The 20,306-nt window shown below is 42.7% G+C and overlaps 1 protein-coding gene across 2 annotated transcripts in view; it reads right to left on the reverse strand.

Moving 5' to 3' along the window:
* Positions 1-20,306, reverse strand: part of ME3 (malic enzyme 3) — a 110,945-nt gene that overhangs the window by 17,760 nt on the left and 72,879 nt on the right. For both annotated transcript variants that reach the window (XM_008634930.2, XM_017735902.1), the window contains exons 4-6: positions 17,836-17,911; positions 13,991-14,152; positions 10,927-11,030 (exon numbers count right to left, since the gene is read on the reverse strand). In XM_008634930.2, coding sequence (XP_008633152.2) covers positions 10,927-11,030; positions 13,991-14,152; positions 17,836-17,911 — 342 coding nt within the window. The remainder of the gene's footprint in view (positions 1-10,926; positions 11,031-13,990; positions 14,153-17,835; positions 17,912-20,306) is intronic.

Below are 20,306 nucleotides of genomic sequence, written 5' to 3' on the forward strand. Positions count from 1 at the left end.
TTCATGGTGTGATTTCACAGCCACATTTCTGTGCTTTGAAAATGTTTTTCTCCGCTGAGATGTTTAGCAGGAAACCAGCATGCAATGACAGCTAGTGACCTGTAGAGTGAAATGGCAGGAAATAATTGCAAACTTTCCATAACTGTCCAGTAATTTCCAACTATTTCAAGGACAAACGTGCAGTTTATAAATTGGGTAATATTCAGACTGGTCCATATGTATACACAGTCAGCAGTTTGTATGACTCTAGGCTGCATTAAAGCTTTGCAAATAAAACCTAAAAGGGCCACGAGTACTCGTTTCTCACACATAAATGTGATAGGGCAGTGAGAGAAACTCAGAGAATGAGTAATGCAACAATCAGCAACCTCTGGGCTGCAGGCAGGTGAAGGGGCTCTAAATAGCTGCGCTTTGTTAGAGGTAGCATCACCTTACATATCTTCTATTCCGCCTTTCCTCCTTTGCCACTGAAATCTGAGGTAGAACACCCCTGCTTTAGCCTAGAAATTGATACTGGATAAAACATGCTCCATTTGAGAACTGCGGCTCCTGTCATGAAAAGGTCTTTTCATGGCACTCACAGTGTGGGCAGTCAGGCTCTCCTAGAAGGGCCTTGAATTTTTTATTATTATTTTTTTCCATTTCAAGTATATCTGTCAGTAAGAAGACAATAATAAGCACATGCATTGTGCTCCTTTGTTTTTCCATCATGAGAATCTCTTGCTTGATAATCCCCCTGGTTTCAAAAAGGACAAGGGTTGGCTCTAACACTTGCTTCCCATTCTCTGTGTTTGCATTTAGAAAAAGACCACAATGGGGACAGAGTTTCTAGTAAGGCCTGTAGCAACAGGACATTAAACCAAACATTTACTTTAATGGTTTTAAACTAAAAGAGGGTAAATTCAAACTAAATATAAGGAAAAAAATTTTACAGTGAGGGTGGTTAAAGACTGACACAGGCTGTCCAGAGAGGTAGTGGATGCCTCATCCCTGGTAACATTCAGGGTAAGGGTAGATGGGGCTGTGAGAAACCCGGTCTGGTTGAAGATCAGTTTACTAATGGATGTTCCTCTTATTCATCATTTGAATGTGTAAGGAAAACATGGCTAAGAGGGAGATGACACAGCATCCAGAACATCTGCTAATATCTCACAGCAAATAATGAGCAAATCTTTATGCAACTTCAGTTGCTATAGAAGCTATTTCTCTAACACCAGTCTTATTTATTGGTATCACTGAGGAAGTAACATTACTGACTTGCTTAACAAAATCAATGATCTCAGCCAGCATTAATGTATGTGTGACCAGCTCTGTGAATTCTTTCCTCACTTCACATTTGTGGTCTGCAGCATGGGACAGTGCACAAGTAACTTCTATTTTTGTCTTTGATCCCTGTTTATTAAGCAGAGAATGAGAGAAGTATGGTGGTCCATAAACACTTCTCTTTCTGCCCCTCAGTATGACAGGACAGTGTTGCAGTGCAAGCTCTTCTCATTAAGGTGTTTTTTGGAGATTATTTTCTTTTTCACAGCAATATGTCCACTGAGCTTTTTAAAGTATGAACTCCATTTTTGAGCTTATGTGAGCCCTTGCATAATGTGAAAACTAAAGTTTTCATTTATAAAGACCACAAATTGGTCATGGTAAGACCCGATGACTGGGTGCTTTAAATGAAAGAACCAAGTATTTCAGACTCGCAGTTAAAGATGGGAACCCCAGATGATGATCTTAGTCCTCAAGGGCTACTCAGCTTAATGAAGTTTTGAGAGAAATTTAAAGAGCTTGTGCTACCCAAAGTCACTGAAATTAAACACAACTAGGCAGCTGACTTACTGAGTTGTCTTAGAAATCTACCAGTTGATCTTGCTGCTCTTTCCTAGCAGTACTTTGGCAGCTGCATGCAATGCTCCATCCTAGGGTGACCAGAGCAGACTAAAGATAAACTTAGCAAGGAGTTCGAACAAACTAGCTGCTGGGGCCATGTGCAGTAACATCTTTGTGAGTATCAACATGATGAGTCAGTTTTACTGTCCTTCCCCCACAGCACAGCATCTCAGTATTTGTGTAATTCCTTTCATCCCAAAGGAATTAAGAGCGCTCTACAAAGAATGTTTGGGTAGCATCCAAAAGTAAAGTGTAGCCAACTTGGGACTGGAGCACAGAAGTTCTTTAATATACAACAATGCTAAGAAAAAGTGCAGCTCAGGTAAGAAGGTGGAGAATACTTGGTACTGCAAAGGGAAAAGGTGTCCCTAGAGTTGCTACATGTATTGGAATCCAGCCAATAAAATGCAGTGCAGAATGGGATTTCTTCCACTACCTTTACATATCTAAAAGTTGGTTGTGTAATGCCCAGCTGTGTATTGCCCAGCTGGACAACTCTGACTGCCCTCTCAGACCATGGAGAGAAAGGACATATCCAGTAGCAATTTCTTTCAACTAGTCTAAGTGAAAAATGGAAGTAGATAACATCTCTGGAGATGCCTCTTTCTTCACAGTGTCTGTGAAGGCACACTAAGATGATCAACCTAAATTTAGGTATCTAACTTTAGACACCTAAATTAGCAGAGATAATCTAATATTATTGAATTATCACAGTTGGGACGATCTGTTTGGGAAGATCTTAAATATACGTCATACACTTTAGGTCACTGGCTTATCACCCTTTCACTGCAATACTATGCTGCCCTTCAATGTTTGCAATTTCTTTGTTGATGTCTGCAGACATTGCCCTGCTGCATCCCTTGCGCATTGTATTTAAGTGGTCCCCTGTCAGCAAACACAGAAATACTTGAGGATGAAGTGAATTATACTGGCCAGTCTTCCCCCATCATAATGTTTTAAAACGAAAACTGGATTTTGACAAAACTGATTTTGCAAAACTGTGTTTAATTGGAAACATTGTATTTCCCACTAAGAAACCAAAATTAATGAATTCCTTTGGAGGAATCATTTTTAATGAGGTATGCTTTTGTTGAACCTTCTGTTCTGTTTAATATGTGACATCTGATAAGAATGCAGTCCCAGTTAGCACTCGCATACTTGCTGTCTGTAGGTGCAGGATGCCTTTTAATAGAAAAAGTGATTGTAAAGTGAGTATTCGAACAAGGATTTCTGAAGATCCCTTCCAAGACATTTAAATATTCTAAAATTTGCAGCTAGAATTGATGCTGGCCCTGCAGAGAGATCTTGCAAACTGCTGTGATAGGAAGAGACTCCTGAGGTCAGTCTGCTTGGCTTGTTGTCAGTTCTCACAGATTCTTTCACCAATCCATGTGACTCATCTCTTAACTTTCAGCTGAGAGCCTGAAGGAGATTTGGAAGCAGATCAGCAGGTCACATCAGGACTGAATGTTTTCCAGACCAGGAAAGGCATGGCCAGCTAAGGTTGGCTCTCTCAAGCAATCTCATCCCGACTGTCAATGACTCACCTTCTCTAGAGCATTCTGTCATCTTCTTGGCATCTAGGACACAAGTAGTTAAACAGCCAGGATCTGACTGCCTTTATCTAAAAGCTCAAATGTAAACTCTCAGGATTTCAGACTGACAAGGTACATTGAAACTGAGCAAGTGCCATGGTCCAGTGTGGTTTCTTCCATTTCTCAGTTCTTTCTCTCCCTTACAAAAAAGGGAAGGTTATATTTTTTGAATGATTTTGGGTTCAAGGTGTTGCCATTCCTCTTGGGCACGTTGCAGTGTGCATTTTGTGGGATCTCTGCAGTTCTGTGTCTCCTTGTGGAACTGGAGCTTTCCCCTCAGCATGAGTCATACTTATATTTGTAGGCTGTCAAAAAGGGTGCTTGGAGAGAGGCGTTTTTGAAAGAATTCAGACATGCTGAAACCTGTAACTGGTTACACTAAAAGAGTCATGATTTAATACTGTCACCATGTCTCCTGTTGGCTGCCAGACCACCATCTGGGGAATACTGTTCTCTGCCACCTCTGGAATTAATTTACACATTTTATAGAATTGGAAACAAAAAGATACACTTTGTCAGTTCCTCCTCATCCAAAAAGATTCACCAGTCTTTCAGGCAAAGATGATATTGCCGTCTCATTAATTTGCTTATTTCGTGGGTTTGTGCCATAAATAATTATGACCCAAATTCTGGCTCTCATACCTTGCAAAAATCTTCCTGTGAAAATAGCCTCACTGGGAAATACTTTATAAAATGGTCCCATACACTCATTTTAGTCCAATCTCCAGCCCTTGCCCAGCAAATCTTGTACAAACAGTACTTTCAATAAAACAATGTACTATTGTTTAAAATAACAGTACAAACTGTCACCCTAATGAAGGATGACTCTAGGAGCTAAACACATATAATATTACAATCCTGTTATAAAAACTATCACCTAAAAATATTTATTAAGAAACAATCCAATTTCCTGGAAAACACACAAACATAGGATTAATGTTTTGTTTATCGCTGTATTGTTCTGGTACTGTTACTACCCACCTATACCTGCACCTATACCTGGGCTGTGCTAAGATAAAAGATGGTCTTAGCAAAGTCTGTATCCCCTGCAGAGAATGATACACATTTCCCTTGGATGAGCACGTGGAACAAGTGGTGGAACAAAAATGTGGAACAAAAGAGCATGAATCCCAGAAAAGGAAGCAGACGCTTTCCTGATGACATTGCTTTTAGATTCTTTATTCAAGAGACTTCTCAGTTGCCTAAACAATCTCATTATGCAATTTGTTTCTTTCATCCTCACTTGTATGTACCTCTTTAAGTTCATCCAGACTCATTATAAGCCATGAGGTCAGACAGGAAAAAATTCATGAGGCAGCAGTTACTATTTGAGAAGCATCTGACCAGAACTGCCCAAGTCAGAACTTCAAGGGTGGCCTGAGGACCTGTGCAGCGCCTTTGCTGACCAGTATCAAAAGGGCATTTTTTTGACAATGAGAAGGGAGTATAATACATTCCTGCATGCATGAAAAAAAATGTATTTGCAAGAAGATCCAGTTCCTTCACAGAAAGAATCACAAGAAGGAAGTTCCAATCCTTGTCTGAATTTAACTTGATAGCACTGCTTTCAGCCATTCATGATGCAAGGAATCTGCTTTGAGGAGCTGCAACTCCTTTTCAGAGTCTTAGATAAAACCAGACAGAGAAGAAACAAATTGTCCTTGCCCTTGTCATCTTCTTATTGCTGCTTGAAACACCAGCAACCAGTTCTGATTTCCAAGAAAAACTAAATTTTGTGTAAAGAAGGCCATCATCAGAAAAATATCATTCTTGGCAAGTGATCAGCATTTAGTGTTGGAAAACCGAAATCCACTCAAGCAAGTAAAACAAGACTAGAACCTGAGTCTGTCGGGTGTCCTGAGGCCAATTTTACCATTAAATTGTTACTAGGATACTTGTCAGGCTTCTGGTCAGACCAGCAGTACTCTGCCACACAATTCCTGGCCACAGGCTAGGGGTCAGTTTGGTCAGGCACCTCCTCAAGAGGCCAGCTGAGAGCAGCCCTGTGAAGAAGGACTTGGGGTATTGCTGGACAGAGAACTGAGCCAACAGCGTGTGCTCCCAGCCCAGAAATCTGACCGTGTCCTGGGCTGCATCCAAAGCAGTGTGGGCAGCAGGGCCAGGGAGGGGATTCTGCCCCTCTGCTCTGCTCTGGTGAGACCCCACCTGCAGTGCTGCATCCAGCTCTGGGGTCCCAGCACAAGAAAGATGTGGACCTGTTGGAGCGTGTCCAGAAGAGGCTATGGAGATGATCAAAGGCCTGGAGCATCTCTCCTATTGAAGACAGGCTGAGAGAGCTGGAGTTGGTCAGCCTGGAGAATAGAAGGCTCCAGGGAGACCTTAGAGCCAATACAAACTTAAGAACTCTGGTCCTGGGTTTAGAAATCCCATGCTAGGGAGCTGCATCACAAGCCCAACAGGACCTGCTGCCTGCCTCACCATCGTCTTAGGCTACAGACAATTTCTAGCATTGGGCAGAAGTCTCACTGGGTTTCTGCCAACATAAATGTAGCCAGCATGTTCTGAGGCACAGAGTCTGCTGTGGATTCAGTGAGTGCCACGTCAATAAAAGTGCCCCTTGAAGCACAGAGATATCAGGAAATCCCAGAACTGTACGTTTTTGGAAACTAGGGGATGTGCTAAGGATTGCTGTTCTTAGCCATATGCCAGGGCATCTGCTATGAGCTACTGTTAGAAACAGAATAAGGGGCAGGATGAAATTAACATCAATAACAAAGTTCTTGGGGAAAAAAATCTTGGAAGTTCATAGTCAACTTTCATTATATTCTTTACAGAAGGAAAAAACTTCAAACTACTATTTTGCACATCCTATCTCATGACTTTCAAGCACTAAGACCAGCACTAATGGCTGCTATGGCCATTCTAGTGTTTTTATGCAAAATGATATCATCCTTATTAGCCACTAGAAACACATTCTAGTGTTTTTATGCAAAATGATATCATCCTGCTTGCAGTTCACCTGAGAAAGGACTACAGCTGGAGCTACAACGTTTCTCAGGAGCAGAGCAAGAGCAGGAGGTGCAACCATATCAGTGCTGACCCTCAGAGCTACCCTCTGGCACACAACAAGGAACGGAGCCTCACCCTGTGCCTTCTGCACAAACAGAGCCTCTCCAGCTGCATCTTTCTGAAACTGCTGGGATAAATCTGGCGTAGGTGGAAAAGCCCAGACAGAAAGCCTAGAGCAGAGGGCTTTGTGACTGCGTTACCCCAAAGGATTTGAACTCAAGGTAATAAAAGCCACGGTGATCCCTAGCAACACATCTGGAGCTCAGTCATTCCTCAGTAGCAGAAAATCAAGCTAATGAAACCTAAATATTGTTCCTTGACTTAGAATATGATCCAGTGTCTTAAAGCAGATTACAGATGCTGGCTGATGATCTTATCCCACATCAAACCAGGACAATGGACAGCTGGGGTGGCTTTTCCCATTACCATCACTTCTTCCTCATGAATGGTGTCAGAGTCCCTCTGGCCATGGTAACTGGGGTAGATAAGCAAGGAGAATATCCACCTTGTATTCCATGAGGGCTGGAGCTGGCCTGCATGACCAGTGCCAGGGCACTAGTGATGGTGCGCAGGCCTCCTAACAGACACACAGATGCTAGGGAGTGACTTTGGGTGTTAGCAGTATATGCAAGGGCTTTGTTGAAGCCCATCAGTGCCTAGAAACTGGTGCCTAGAAGCTTAAGTCTAATATTTCAGGATCAATTAGCCAAGTTAACCAGAGCATGTGAAGAAATAACATGGGGGCACCTGTACTGGTGATTTCGTTTCTGAAAGGTGCTGGTGAATTTGTGATCCATGACCCTGGAGAACTGCTGAAACAGAGGTGGCTTCTTTTCAAAAAGGTTCTGATTGTTGGAGAGCACATGAGACCTGACTTGATATGTTTGTGGGTAGAACTACTGGGAAGGCATTAGGCAAAGAGAAATCACGTCTGAAACATACACAAGTAAAAATAAACTCAGCAGAGGTACTTCCTTTCTTTTCCCATCTGAGAAATGGAACACTTGATCTCCTGATGCCTTCTGTGCTCTGCCTCATGGCACAGGCTGACAGAAAGCTTGTTCCCTTGGTCACTCTGTTAATAAGCACTGATGGGAAAGGAAAGGGGAGTGAAGTTATGACAGGTTAATGAGGCTTTTGCGACACGGTTTGCTGGCGTGGGGAACTGCATCTTGTAGAGTCTCAGGCTGCATGTTCCCCATCTGCCACCCAGTGACTGAGGCCAGAGCTCAAAATGAAGGCTGGAGTTCTGGGACCATCCATTGACACGTCTGGCCCCTCAGAGCCACCAAGCTATATTGCAGCTGCCTGATGAAAGCTACAGAAGGGTTAATTTGATCAGATATTCAAGGCCCAGAAATTCTGGGGTTTATTCCAGTTATGATCCTTGGACACTTTAGGTGAACACTTATTTCAGCCTAAAGAAATGTACCAAGTTAAGAGCAAGGCTGACTTGTCCTTTGCCACAGTAACTGAGCAGAGGGAAAACTGAAGCAGTGCATTTTCCCATGTGAAGCATATTGCTGCTCACTGTGAGAAAACAGCAATTTGTCAGGCTGCTTCATTCAGACACAGGTAGGCTCAACAGGCCAAATTTTGCTCGTAGTTGCTTCCCAAGAGGAGCAAAAGGCATAGCTTAGAGCTGTTGTTAAAGAGCTTAATCATTTCACATATTTTAGGTGAAAGAGTAATGAATGGAGGTTTAGGCAGCAAGAAAACACAGAAATTTATCCAGCTGTTTCAGAAAGGGCTTTTCTTTCTAAAATTGCCCAGGGTGCCCACACTTTATTTGAAAATATTGGAACTGCTAACTCTGAAGCCTCTGGCACACTCCTCATTTAATTACTAGGTGGGCATTATGAGACTGGGAGTCCTTTCTACTCACTCTATGGGTCTCCAGCAGCAGAAATTTGACATCTGTTTGATATTATTATTCCATTAGAAGATTAAATCTTCACTCCCCTGGCTTTTTTGTGGGTTCTGACACATTCCACTTCAGTGACAAATGTCCCTTGAGCCAGCAGTGATTTGACAGGGTGGGAGGTACTCCTGCAGAGCAACTGACAAATGGTTTCCATGAGAAGTACTCTCAGGAAGCAGACAGAATTTCTGCATGAATATCAAGATGAAAAGGAAACCCCCAAATTGCAAGGGATTTGTGGCAACCCGAAAGGTTCCTCCCCAAGTAACTGAATTTGCATGTGACATTACAGGCTTGCATAAGAGATTGCAGCAGCTCATACTCACTGGTTGCCTCAAAAGTGGAAGCAGGCTACAATAGAGCAGCATGTTCTTGACCTTCTGAACAATTTCTGCTTCCTTTTGTAACAGAAGCGAGAGCTCCTACTGGGTTGAATCCAATAATTCCAGTGGAAATTTGAAACAGAATGAACCTGTTTCATATGAGTTTGCCCAGAGTGCATAAGGATCATGCCCCAACAGTGCTTTAAAGTATGCTGGTGGTCAGGATGATAATATAGGGTAATGGCTCCTTTTGCTCTAGGATCTCCAAATATTTTACAGATGCGAATGGAGAAGTGCAAAGTAGAATTTCCCAGCCCCACTTTGCTGAGAACTTTCAGGGGGCTTACTGTGTTCAAGGAATTCATCCTGGTTAAGGGAAATAGAAAAGCTGGGACAGAGGCCCCAGGAACTTGATTACCAATACTTGGATGAAAGCATTAGACATGACTTCACTGCCTCCCAAGATAAGAGTTTATTGTTTCATGGTCTTCTCCCTTCAGTGTGGAGATTAGCTCATGTAAACACAGGAAAATAATAGCCAATCCTTCCTCTCCAACAGCAAGCACAGAAAAGGAAAACTTTCTTTAGTGAGTGCAATGAGCTTTGCATTTAACACCACAAGCATAAATCTCAGAGCCAAATTTATAATGGCTGAGACCATCATCTGCATTCTCATTCTATTGTTCCCATTCTATCATCAACACCAACACTGCAATACCCCCATGGTCTTCTGGCCAGAAGAAAACAGGATAGGGTTTCCCTGAAGGATTAATTATTGACTACAATCAAAATAAACAAAACCCCCACAAATCAACCCTGATGACTCTTAAATATTTTCTACTTGTCTGTTGTGATTTCCTAGTTGTGTTTTACCAGCTTTCTAGCCTCCAGGTATTTCTTCCCACTAGTTAATGCACAAAGTGATGCCTTTGGTGCCATCTAACACAACATTACAATGTGATCAAATTACATTTCAGTCAAGCTTCTTTATCAACTATAAAGAAGGTTCAGCTGTGACTGAATGGTCCTCTGCATTTCTGCCCCTATTTCTTCCACCCACAGCCAGCTGGGCAGTCTCACTGTGTGTAAATACACCCTTCTCAGTGGATGGGTAGGTGCTGTGTCAGACACTGGTCAGGGTGCCTCCTACCTCAAGGGAGACAGGGGGAGCTGCAAGTTTATGACACATGTACCACCCACTCCCTCCCATTTGTGCAGGAACACACACACACACACACACACACACACGGCTGGCTGGAGACACAGAGGGAGAATCAAACATAGCTCCTTCGCTGAGAAGAAAAGACAGAGAGCAGCTTGGCAATCAGGCAGAGACTGCAGCTCTCTGCTGCTCCTTATCAGTATCATCTGCAGCTTTAGGAAAGGCAAGAAAAGCCTGCTTAGGAGCTTGGACTTTCCAAATATGAGTATTTTTTCATTAACAATTGCCCTCACTTTCCTTCTTATGATAATCTCTCCAGATAGTCATGGAGATTTTAATACAGTTTCTTTTATTTTTCAGAGAGAGGTGCACAGGGCTGAGGTGGAGGTTCTGCTCTTCCCATATTAAACTGCCTGGTACATCAGAGACCCTCTATCCCAGTTAGTGAGTATGAATGGAAGTACGCAGCTGGTTTGTCCCACCCTTAAAAGGACAGTGCTTATAATCCTGGCCTTCTCACTCCACAGACTTAAATGCCAGCAGGAGAGTTCCTGTTTTTGACAAAGCCATAGAGAGACAGTCTGCAGACTCCACACCGTGTGAAGGAAGATGCCATTTCCATTTAGATGATTTCCTTCACAATGGCGAGAGCTAGAAACTTCCTTTATAAAGTGTAAACAAACCAAAGTTTAGGTTCTGACTCTGCTGAATGAGGTTCATAAATGCATGATGGAGGCCAGATACAGCCCACAGGACATATGTTTGACACCTCTGGCCTATGTGGATAGGAAATGCTTATAAATAGTCAGTCCCATTTCAGTTCTCTGGAGACAAATATTTTTGACACGGAGTGCTCAAGCACAAAGAGTCATTTGCAGACCACCCAGGAGACTTGTGAAATGACCTTCCTTTGCTTGGATGATCAATTATACTAATGTTTATTTCAGGAGTTGCAACATTTGTTCTTAAATGGAAGCAGCCCAGAGGAGCCATGTACATAACCCCACTTACTTGTCGGTAACTGCCTGCATAAACTCATCAATCAGTTCGTCGTACTGTTTCCCACGAACCCTCTTGTGTTTCAGTCCAATATACAGTGGATCATTCAGGAGAGCCTAGGACACAAAGCAATTCTGTTGACATCTTCTCTTCTGTGGATGGATGGAGATTTATGTCCCAGCCTACCAAAATAGTTTGTCTGATGTGGTCATATTAATTTTACTTACTATGCAGTGAAGGCCAGCTCGCACATCTCTTTCCAAGCAGAAAGTGCTTCCGTAGGAAGCTACAGACTTTCTTTTAGCATAAATAAAGTCAGAGGGATGCAACACTTGACTGCCATAGGAAATGGAGCTCTGCATCCCTAGAACAGCTCTACCAAAGGCTCTCTGCCAAGGTGCCTCACTCCTAGTGACTAAAACTGACCTTGTGTGGGGAGTGTTTACTGTGCATTCAGTTCTCAATTTTGCACTGAGGTTACCAGGACAGCTGTTGACCATAAACAGTGCTTTGTGCAATGAAGACTACCTGATGTAACTTGAACTGACGTGTCATTTAAGCCTTTTAGGTGACAGCACCGAGTTCACCAGAATCAGTGATCAGATAGATGCCAAAATGTTCCCAAGACCTGCACCTGCCTAGCACTCTCCTTGGTTATCTGGCAGGAGTAAAGTGAAGGTCTTTTCATACAACAGATTAATTTAAATTTTGGTTCCCAATAGGAACATAAAATCAGGCCACTCCTCCAACCAATCCAGCAGGTGTTGAGTCAGCATCCATAAGGCACCTAAAAAGGACTGGATCAGCATGGAAATAGCATATATTTGGGGGGAAATTACAGGACAAATGCTGGAAGGAGACAGGTGGGCCAACACCTCTGTGAGTAACTTCAAAGGAACTTTACTTCCCATCCAATTTCAGGAACTGAACCATCCACATGAGGGGGAGATGAGCCATCTCAAACCTATTGTCCTGCAGCCATATGGCCCTAAATATTGGCAGCTATGCTAATATCAGATCTGTTTTTACAGCCACAGCTGTTTTCCCTTAGAAGGAAAGATGAAAGAGGTTTTCTTCTGAGTTTGATTCATTTGGGCTCTTCAGGGCCACGAAACAGAAAGGAGACCCATTTGCGTTACTTCACTGATTGCTCCTACAGCACCAGGTGCTCTGGGGCCTGTTCATGGAGTACAAAATTCTGCCACAGACAAGCTGAGAAATGCTAAGCTCTGAAAAAAGACTTGATTTGCTGAAAGCATATACAAGGTATTATGGACTGCCAGAAAGACAAGCTGGCAACTGATGCTAAAAATATAATACAACTGCTATATTTACTGCATTCTACCTGAGGTTCACGTGTTAGCAACATAGTCACCCTTGGCTCACCAGGTATTAATAGGCAGAGATGAACAGGATGAGTGCCTATAAGAGGGATCTTATTTATGCACTGATAAATGAGTTTACTTGGGGGAAGGATGCTCCTAGGATGTGCTTAGGGTTCAGTTAATGCACATGAGAAGCATTAATATTATCATTAAATAAATAAGCAAAAAAATTATTTATATTGTGAGGAAATACATTGTTTATATTGCTGGAAAACAGCAGCTTCTATATCTTTACCCCAGATGAGGAAATTGCCTTCACAGAGAAGTTCCTGAACACATAAATTACATCTAATCTTGGGCAGAAAAAAAAGGGTCCAAGACTGATTCTCTAAGTCCCTTTTTCTGATGCCATCTGACCCTTGGAGATGCCATCAAATCATGGTGCCACTTTGGATTTTAGTGTCACCTGGCTGCTGAGATAGATGGATGTGCACAATCAGAAGCTTGCCATGGAAGGGAAGCACTTTCACCCAGGTCCCTCTGGGGGGGAAACTCCAGCTGGGAGGCTCAAAGCACTGGTGGTGTGCAGATCAGCATGGAGGAGAAGGAAGAGATGAAGGATCCAAGGGCAAGTACAATGCTCCATTGACTGGAGACTGCAAGAAGTGAGAGACAGAGACTTAATTCCTCCTTTAGCCTCAGTGGGTCCAAACTCAGAATTCTCCCTTTTCAGGAGAGACCATGAATCAGACTGAGATGAGCACACCCTGTATTCCAAAAGTCCATGACAGGCTGCTATACTAAAGGGTAACATAATCCTGGGACCAGAGACCGAAGAGGTAATTGAGATTCTCAGATGTCATCTATGGGCACTGCTTTTGCGTTCTTTCATTCTTTTCAAGTGTCCAGCGTGAGAGACTTGGGGCAGGACTGAAAGAGGTGCAGAAGATCTAGCTGTCCAGTGAGCATCAGCATGTCTGAAAATGTCAGCACTAATTCATCTTCATACACAAACTCAAAGCTCTTACACCTGAGATTTGTTATTTCCCTCAAGAAATGTGTGTTTGGTTTACATGGGGTCATGCGAAGCACAAGTACATTTTACAAAAATGGACAAACCCAGGCCATCACAAATAGCTATAGGATATTAATTTTAAAAAGACATCCTCACAGATGTCCATTCTGGCATTGCTGAAACGTTTCACTTTGGCCTTTCTGAGCCAGAGTCATAAGGCAAAAATCTGCAAACAGATGGAATCCTCTTGCCTGGTTATCATGTGCAGTAACATGTGCAGTCTAAAAAACAGTGACATTAATCATTCCCAAACCACTCACCAGAGATTATCCATTTCTGGAATATAGTCATCTCTACACAGACATGAATATCTGCCTGTTTACTCACAACTAACAGAGGAAGAATAATTCTGGGACTTCCTATATGAAGCCTGTCAACTCACCTTGCCATGCTGAAAGGTGGAGCTGAGCATTCAGCTCCAACTGGTAACACTCTGAGTCTTCTCACCAGGGGACCATGAGTCTATTTAGTGTTTATTTCAGTTCCCCATAAGAACAAAAGGTTCTCATACATCAAACAGGAATTAAACCTTCCCACTTTCCTGCAGTGCTAGTCTAGCCATCATCTCATCTTGGATGTCTCCAGCTTTGTCTCCACATTTAGGGAATTGGCCTTGGTTAAGCAATAATCTTGATTCTTTCTCCCCCCATGTCAGATTTATGAAAAATTGTCTTACCTCGTTGTCTGTGCCAACATCCAGCAGGACAGGGAGACATTGTTGTGGATGAACTCCACCACAAGCTGTGTACAAAGCCAGCTTTCCAACTGGGATACCCATGCCATAACTTCCTAGGTCTCCTAAACCAAGAATCCTCTCTCCATCTGTCACCACAATAGCCTAGGAGGATCAAAAGAGACTGTTGTATGGGGTTGCCAAGGCTCTAGAAGCAAACCCAGCTCCACTGTTTCCACACTGATGCCACTTTGCAGATGCATTGTGCAATGGATATTTGCTCCTTCTCCATGACACCATGTTAATTCGCTGTTAGCAACAGGGGGCTGCTCATTTTGGGGGTAGAGAAAGTGTTGTTGACAGGTAGCAGCTCACAGTGTGGGACAACAGCAGCTCTGCTGGACAACACTTCAATTCACTGTAGCAGAGCCCAAGCAGCATGGCTATTTGTGCATCCCCAGCTGTATTACAAGTATCACAAATGAGATCTGGCTTTGATTTTTTTCATCTCTTTTTCTAGAAGAAAAAAATGTGCTTAGGAACTGCATGTGTGGAAGAAACATATTTCAGTGTTCTTTCTTATTCAACATAAACTATACACATATTTGAACATTTTCCTATTTTCTTTTCCTTCTGAGTCAATGTGAAGTGTTAGCAATGAGAAAGTCTCTTTTTGGGTGGGCTCCATCTGGTTTTGGGTGTGCGCTCACTTCTTTACCACACCCAGAGGATGCAACTGGGATTGAAAGGCAGTAATGGGAATAGGGAAAGCAGCAAGCATATACACTGCTACAGGTTTATCCTGAAATTAGATGGAGCTAATATTCAAACTATGCAGAGAATATTAAAACAAAAGTAAGTTCTAATGAATCAAAATACTTCTCTGGAGCACTTATTCCCTTTCATCCAAACAAATAAATGTTCTCAGGCACACCTAAAAACCTCTCAATAGCACTCAGATATCGATTAGAGAGAGAAAAATTCTTCAGCCTGAGATTTGCTGCAGCACTCTATAGTTACCAAAGCTCTTCAAAGCAACACTGAAAAATGAACCAGAACAGAAAATACAGCATGGGAAACATGCTGTTTGTAACAGAGGGGAAACTGGATTCACATTTATTTGTTGCTCTTTGGATTTGAAAAACACCCCAAAAAAGAGCGCAGTTTCTGTGAGCACCTGGTACACAAGCACATTAAAGTAACGTTTTTATTTGCTCATGTTCATAAGATCAGAACAAACAGGACATTAATCTCTGTCTGAGCAGGGCAGACCCATCTACCTGAAGGTAGGAGGTTACTGGCTTTACAATTAGGAACCTGCTTTCTACTTCCATCTGTGATACAAATTTTCTTGATGACTCCAATGAAGTCATTGTACAAAGGTTAGGTGTGCAGTTTACACCAGCCATGTAAATGGTTTCTAAACTTATTTGACATCTGATGGGGAGAGACAGAAACCTCCAGAGAACACCTCCTCTCTCCAGCAGCTGTTTTGGGAACAGATGAATGGGTTACTTCTCTTTGAAAAGCTCAGTTACCTCTTCATGGGCACTGCAGAAGTACTTGCAGTATGAGACTAGGCACTAAGTCCCCAGGCAGCTGACATGAACTGAGATGACTCTGGACCACAGGCTGTATCCAGTTAACCAGTCCAGGTTTGCAATGCCTTAGCAGGAGGCATGTGGCCCAGCAGAGTGACCCAGAGCACTATGCTGGGTCTCCAAGCTGCCAGGGCAATGCAGAGAGGCAAGTGCTGCTGTTGGCATTCCCAGTTCTCTGCACTGACTGCACGAGGTCAGCCTTTACAGGATGAACTAATACTCTGCACTGAGTGAACCGACAGAAAGAGCTCCAAGGAAGGATTTTGAACAGCCCTGTACAGCAGTAATCCTGATGGGGATTCAAGATCCTGAGTGCACTACTAGGGCAGGCATCCTACAGAAGGAGGTAGGAATAAAGGGAGAGAAGGCGGGATGGAAGGCCAGTGCAGTAGCTTGCACAGCAGCACACTTGTCTTGGAATAAAATACATGTTTCTACACCATCCTCACTTTGAGGTGGCTTGAATTCATAGCTGCCAGGATGACATCCTGTATGATTCTTTACATTCCTTTTACTTTAGCTGGGCCATTGTGAAGAAAAGAGTACAAGGCTAAGGAACCAGAGAGAAAATTGGCAGGGGAAGGCACTGCTGAGGATGGCCAGCATTTTATCCAATATTTCTTCATGTCAGGATTCATTAGCCATACTGGAAGAGGCACAAAACCCCCACATTCCCAGAAATATGACCAGAAATAGTTTCTTCTCACTTGTTCTGCTTCTGGTACTGTGATTCTTTCAGGGAAGCCCAGCTTTGACAGTAGGGTTGAAGATGCAGATCATTAGAGCTTGGCTGAGGCTTTGCTAAGCTAAGCAGAGCACCAGCACCCTTCCAGCCCTCCCAGGCAGAGGATACAGAGTTTGGCCCAGATTTCCCATTTCTACAGTAAACACTGTTGCCACGAAGCTCTAATGAGACAAATCTAATGACCAAAATGTGGGCAGCATCTCTGGGTGTTTCTGCACTGTCTTTAGTGGGTGGTGTTCCAATGTGGGGCTGTTCAGTCTTTAAAAAAAACGGTCCTTCCAGGGACTTAGGTGCAGTCCAAGTGCCTCCCTACTTATCTCAAAATCTTGAGTGTTCAAGCGCCTACCAGTTCAGGCATGAAGGAGGCTGTGCACAAAGACACAGGGAACCCTGTGGTCCATAACAGCGATACTGCTAAAATAAGCTGCCTTTGTAGTCTGGCAAACCTGGAAAGTAGATAGTCTGAATCTCTTTCATGGACCATTGCCCTTCCTATGGTCTGTTTTGGGTGCCAGAGGGGCTGTTTCAACAACAGTCTCTAATCTTTCTGTGCCAGTTTTCCCATCTGCAAAAACATATCTATTAGCCATAATGAGTTCTGCTCACAGTCCCGAGTTAGAAACAAATGGAAATACTGAGTTTGTTGGACAGAGCAAGGATGAAATACCTAGCCTGCCTCTCTTCTCCATGGTTCCAAACACAAGTTTATATGAATGTGATCACTTTTTCTGAAAACATGTTAAATTTCCTTTTATTTTCCCCTTAGAAATGGAAAATGCTTGCAAGATTTTCTCAGCTGCCAAACCTTTGTTCCTGGACGAAGCAGATGACTGATAGGGGACCAAAACTCTGTCAATAGCCATGGAAATTCCCAGGAACATATACTTTAAAACTGATAGAATAAGGTGAGGTGACTGGCAAGACCTGTCTTAACTGCTGACTTTATGTCATGCCAGGGACTTGCCCAGCCCTGAGCTCTAGCGAAAAACACTTCAACACTTTTGGGTGGGGCTTCAGTAATAGTTTCAGCTGCTGGGTATCAAACATGATTTGCAGAGTTGCCAGTGTTCTTGATGCTTCATGACTCACTGGATGTGTGAAGGAGTCCTACAAGCATGTTGGTTACAGAGATATCTTAAGGAGCTTTGGTGCAAGTTAGCCACGCAGTTTTTCAGTACACGTCTTACTTTTTCACTAGGGCCCCTATTCTGTACAAATTTAATATCATGCACTTTTTTTTTTTATTGACCAAGGTCCTGCTACCTCTGAAAAAGTTGTTCTTGACTGCATACATACATATCATGACAGAGTCTCTGAACTCCCAACTTGACTGGAAATTGAAGCTGAAGTTCAGCATGAAAATTCTCTGAGGAAGGGAAACATTCTTTGCTTGTCCTTTTAAGTAGCCAGTTCGGTAAATGATGCCAAGCAGTTCCACTAAATATCCCATTTTGCACCAAACTCCCTGTAATTTCCCAGTCCACAGAAGACATACCACATACCTTAATATTTTCTTCGGGCCAAGAGTTTAGCATTGTTGCAATATGGCCTTTGTCATGGATGGTGATAAACAATCCCCTAAGAGAGGAAAAGAAAAGGAAAGAAAGAGAAAAAAAATAAGCCTTGTAATAAAACTAGTAACTCCAAGATAAAAGAAAACAGGTGAACTTAAAAACGAAGGGATGTGAGCTGCTGAGTACAAAACCAGGCAATTCACTGATACAAAAATGAGACCTCAAGGGACTGCTAATAGCAAGGTAAATTCTCATTTTCAAACCAAAATGCTCAACATCCTTAATGGCAACTTCACTCAGCAGCCACCAGTGCTGCACATTTAACACTTGTGAAACATCTTTGCTTTGAGGAGCAAACTCTGCCTTAGTGCAGAAGAGTCTTCTAGTTAAAGCATTTTGATAAATGCAGTGGAGGCTGATGGTTTTACCATAAGCCTTGTTATACATTCTTTCCTGAGAAGCTTATAGCTCCTGGCCATCCAAACAGTGAAAGCATGATCCTTCTCACCCCGCTACCAGTGTCAGTGGTGGGGATGGCTACTTCAGAGCTAGGTATTTTGGGTCACCTCTCGAGCCCACAGAACTCTGATTCAACTGGATCAATATTTGCCATGGCATTTGCTTTGACCAAGCCAAACCTGCCCTTGTAACAGTGTTTCTTTTTTTTTCCCATGAATATCTGATCCCAGTTTTTGACATTCACTGAACGAAAATCATGAAAAATTATGAGAAGGGAAACAGAAAATTAAATGTTCGGATGTAACTTCAGTGTGAAATGTTTACGTGGACAATAACATAGCTGATTGCACTAAGGTTAATCACTTCTCAATGCAAGGGTCTTCAGGGTTTAAACAAAAGTGCCTTCTTTTTGAATAAAATTAGGACCTGGAAGAGCTCATTTTTGAAACGTTTTAGATTTGGCTTCTTTTTCACCTCTCTGCTGTTGTTATCAAAAACAGTATCTGTAGCAGGGATTCTTTCAATACCCAGGACAGTATTATTTACAATGACTGACCTCTGCTGTGATACTCTGGGATTTTGCTGAAGTTCCTTTTAGGCTGCACTAACCCCAAAAGAAGCAACCTGTCCTCCATACCTGTGTCAGAGAAAATTGCTTACATTGCTCACAGTGCTGTCTAATCAGTGCAAATCAAGGGCTCTAACTTGAGGACTCCCCTTGGCAGGAGCAGGCACCCATTTTTCTTGCCTTGTTATCTGCTCACAAAGGCAGGAGTTGTGCCAGTGATTAGTAACAGTTGGAAAAATGGAGAGATGCATTTTTGTTGCTTACATCTCTCAACTATTTCTCAGCCCCAGAAAGTTCAGATCTGGTCATGGTTTGGGCTTCTAATGTGGGAGAAGAAGCTTGAAAACAACCTCCATTGTAAGGCTATATGTGTGATGGATAATCAAACATAATTGGGCTACTCACTCCGGCAAGGGCTTATCTCACATGACTCTTCTAGGGAACAGATATCTTCCCACAGTCAGCTGTGGGATTCCTAATGAAAATGCCCTTTACTTCAAAAAGAAGAAAAATAAAAGTGCTGACTTCAACACTGATCAAGTCACAGTCACACAGACAGATCAGAAAGGCAAAAAAGGAAAATAACGGTTCATTTATTCAGTGTAATTCTTTAACACTGTGCCAATAACCAATGAACTAATCACATACACATGGCTTGCCTCAAGGACAGTATTCACAGATGTCAATCTTCATAAAAAGGGAGTACTGTACTGCTGCCATCTATGTTTAGAAAGTAGTTATTAACTGGGAATTAAAAGTGCAAATTAGTAACATCACTGCATATATTTCAGGTTGTGATATGCTTTTAGAAAGAATGCTATTGTTTGAAGGTAACATTTTCCATACATAATGAAGACACCTATTAAGTGTCTAGCTGTGTGCCTCATACATGCACATCTCTTCAGTACTGAGTCCACCAGCTATTTAACCTTTGAAAGACATCCTGTGCTCACAGCAGAAGCTGAAGCCCAACTGTCTACTCACTGCCGGTCCTGCGGCTTGATGGAACTGAGAGTTATTTCATGTAGAAGTGGAAAGGGCAGCTACCCACTGCCCCCTGACTCTGGCCCTTGAATCAGGAGGGCAGCATGCTGGTGTCCAATCCTTGCTTAGGATTTGCCAGTAGAAAGAGCTCAGCTTGGGTGTTCCAAAATCTGGTGACTACTCTCACTATGCTCCTTGGGAGTAGGACTCCCACAGCTGCCATCAGATTGGCTTGGCTTAGATAGCCTAGTTGGTGACTGAGAACCAAGGATGGAGAGACAGACCTCTCAGAATTTGTGTTCTCTTCTTTAATATTACGTATTTGACGCTAATTGCTCCTTACTTTACTCAGACAAAATCAGACGGCTTATTTTAGACTAACACCCTAATGGCACTACCAGATTTGGAAGGGAAATCATCAGGAGGAGACGGAATGGGGATCCATGTG

Source organism: Corvus brachyrhynchos, unplaced genomic scaffold (genome assembly GCF_000691975.1).
Source record: "Corvus brachyrhynchos isolate BGI_N302 unplaced genomic scaffold, ASM69197v1 scaffold44, whole genome shotgun sequence".
Lineage (NCBI taxonomy): Eukaryota > Metazoa > Chordata > Aves > Passeriformes > Corvidae > Corvus > Corvus brachyrhynchos.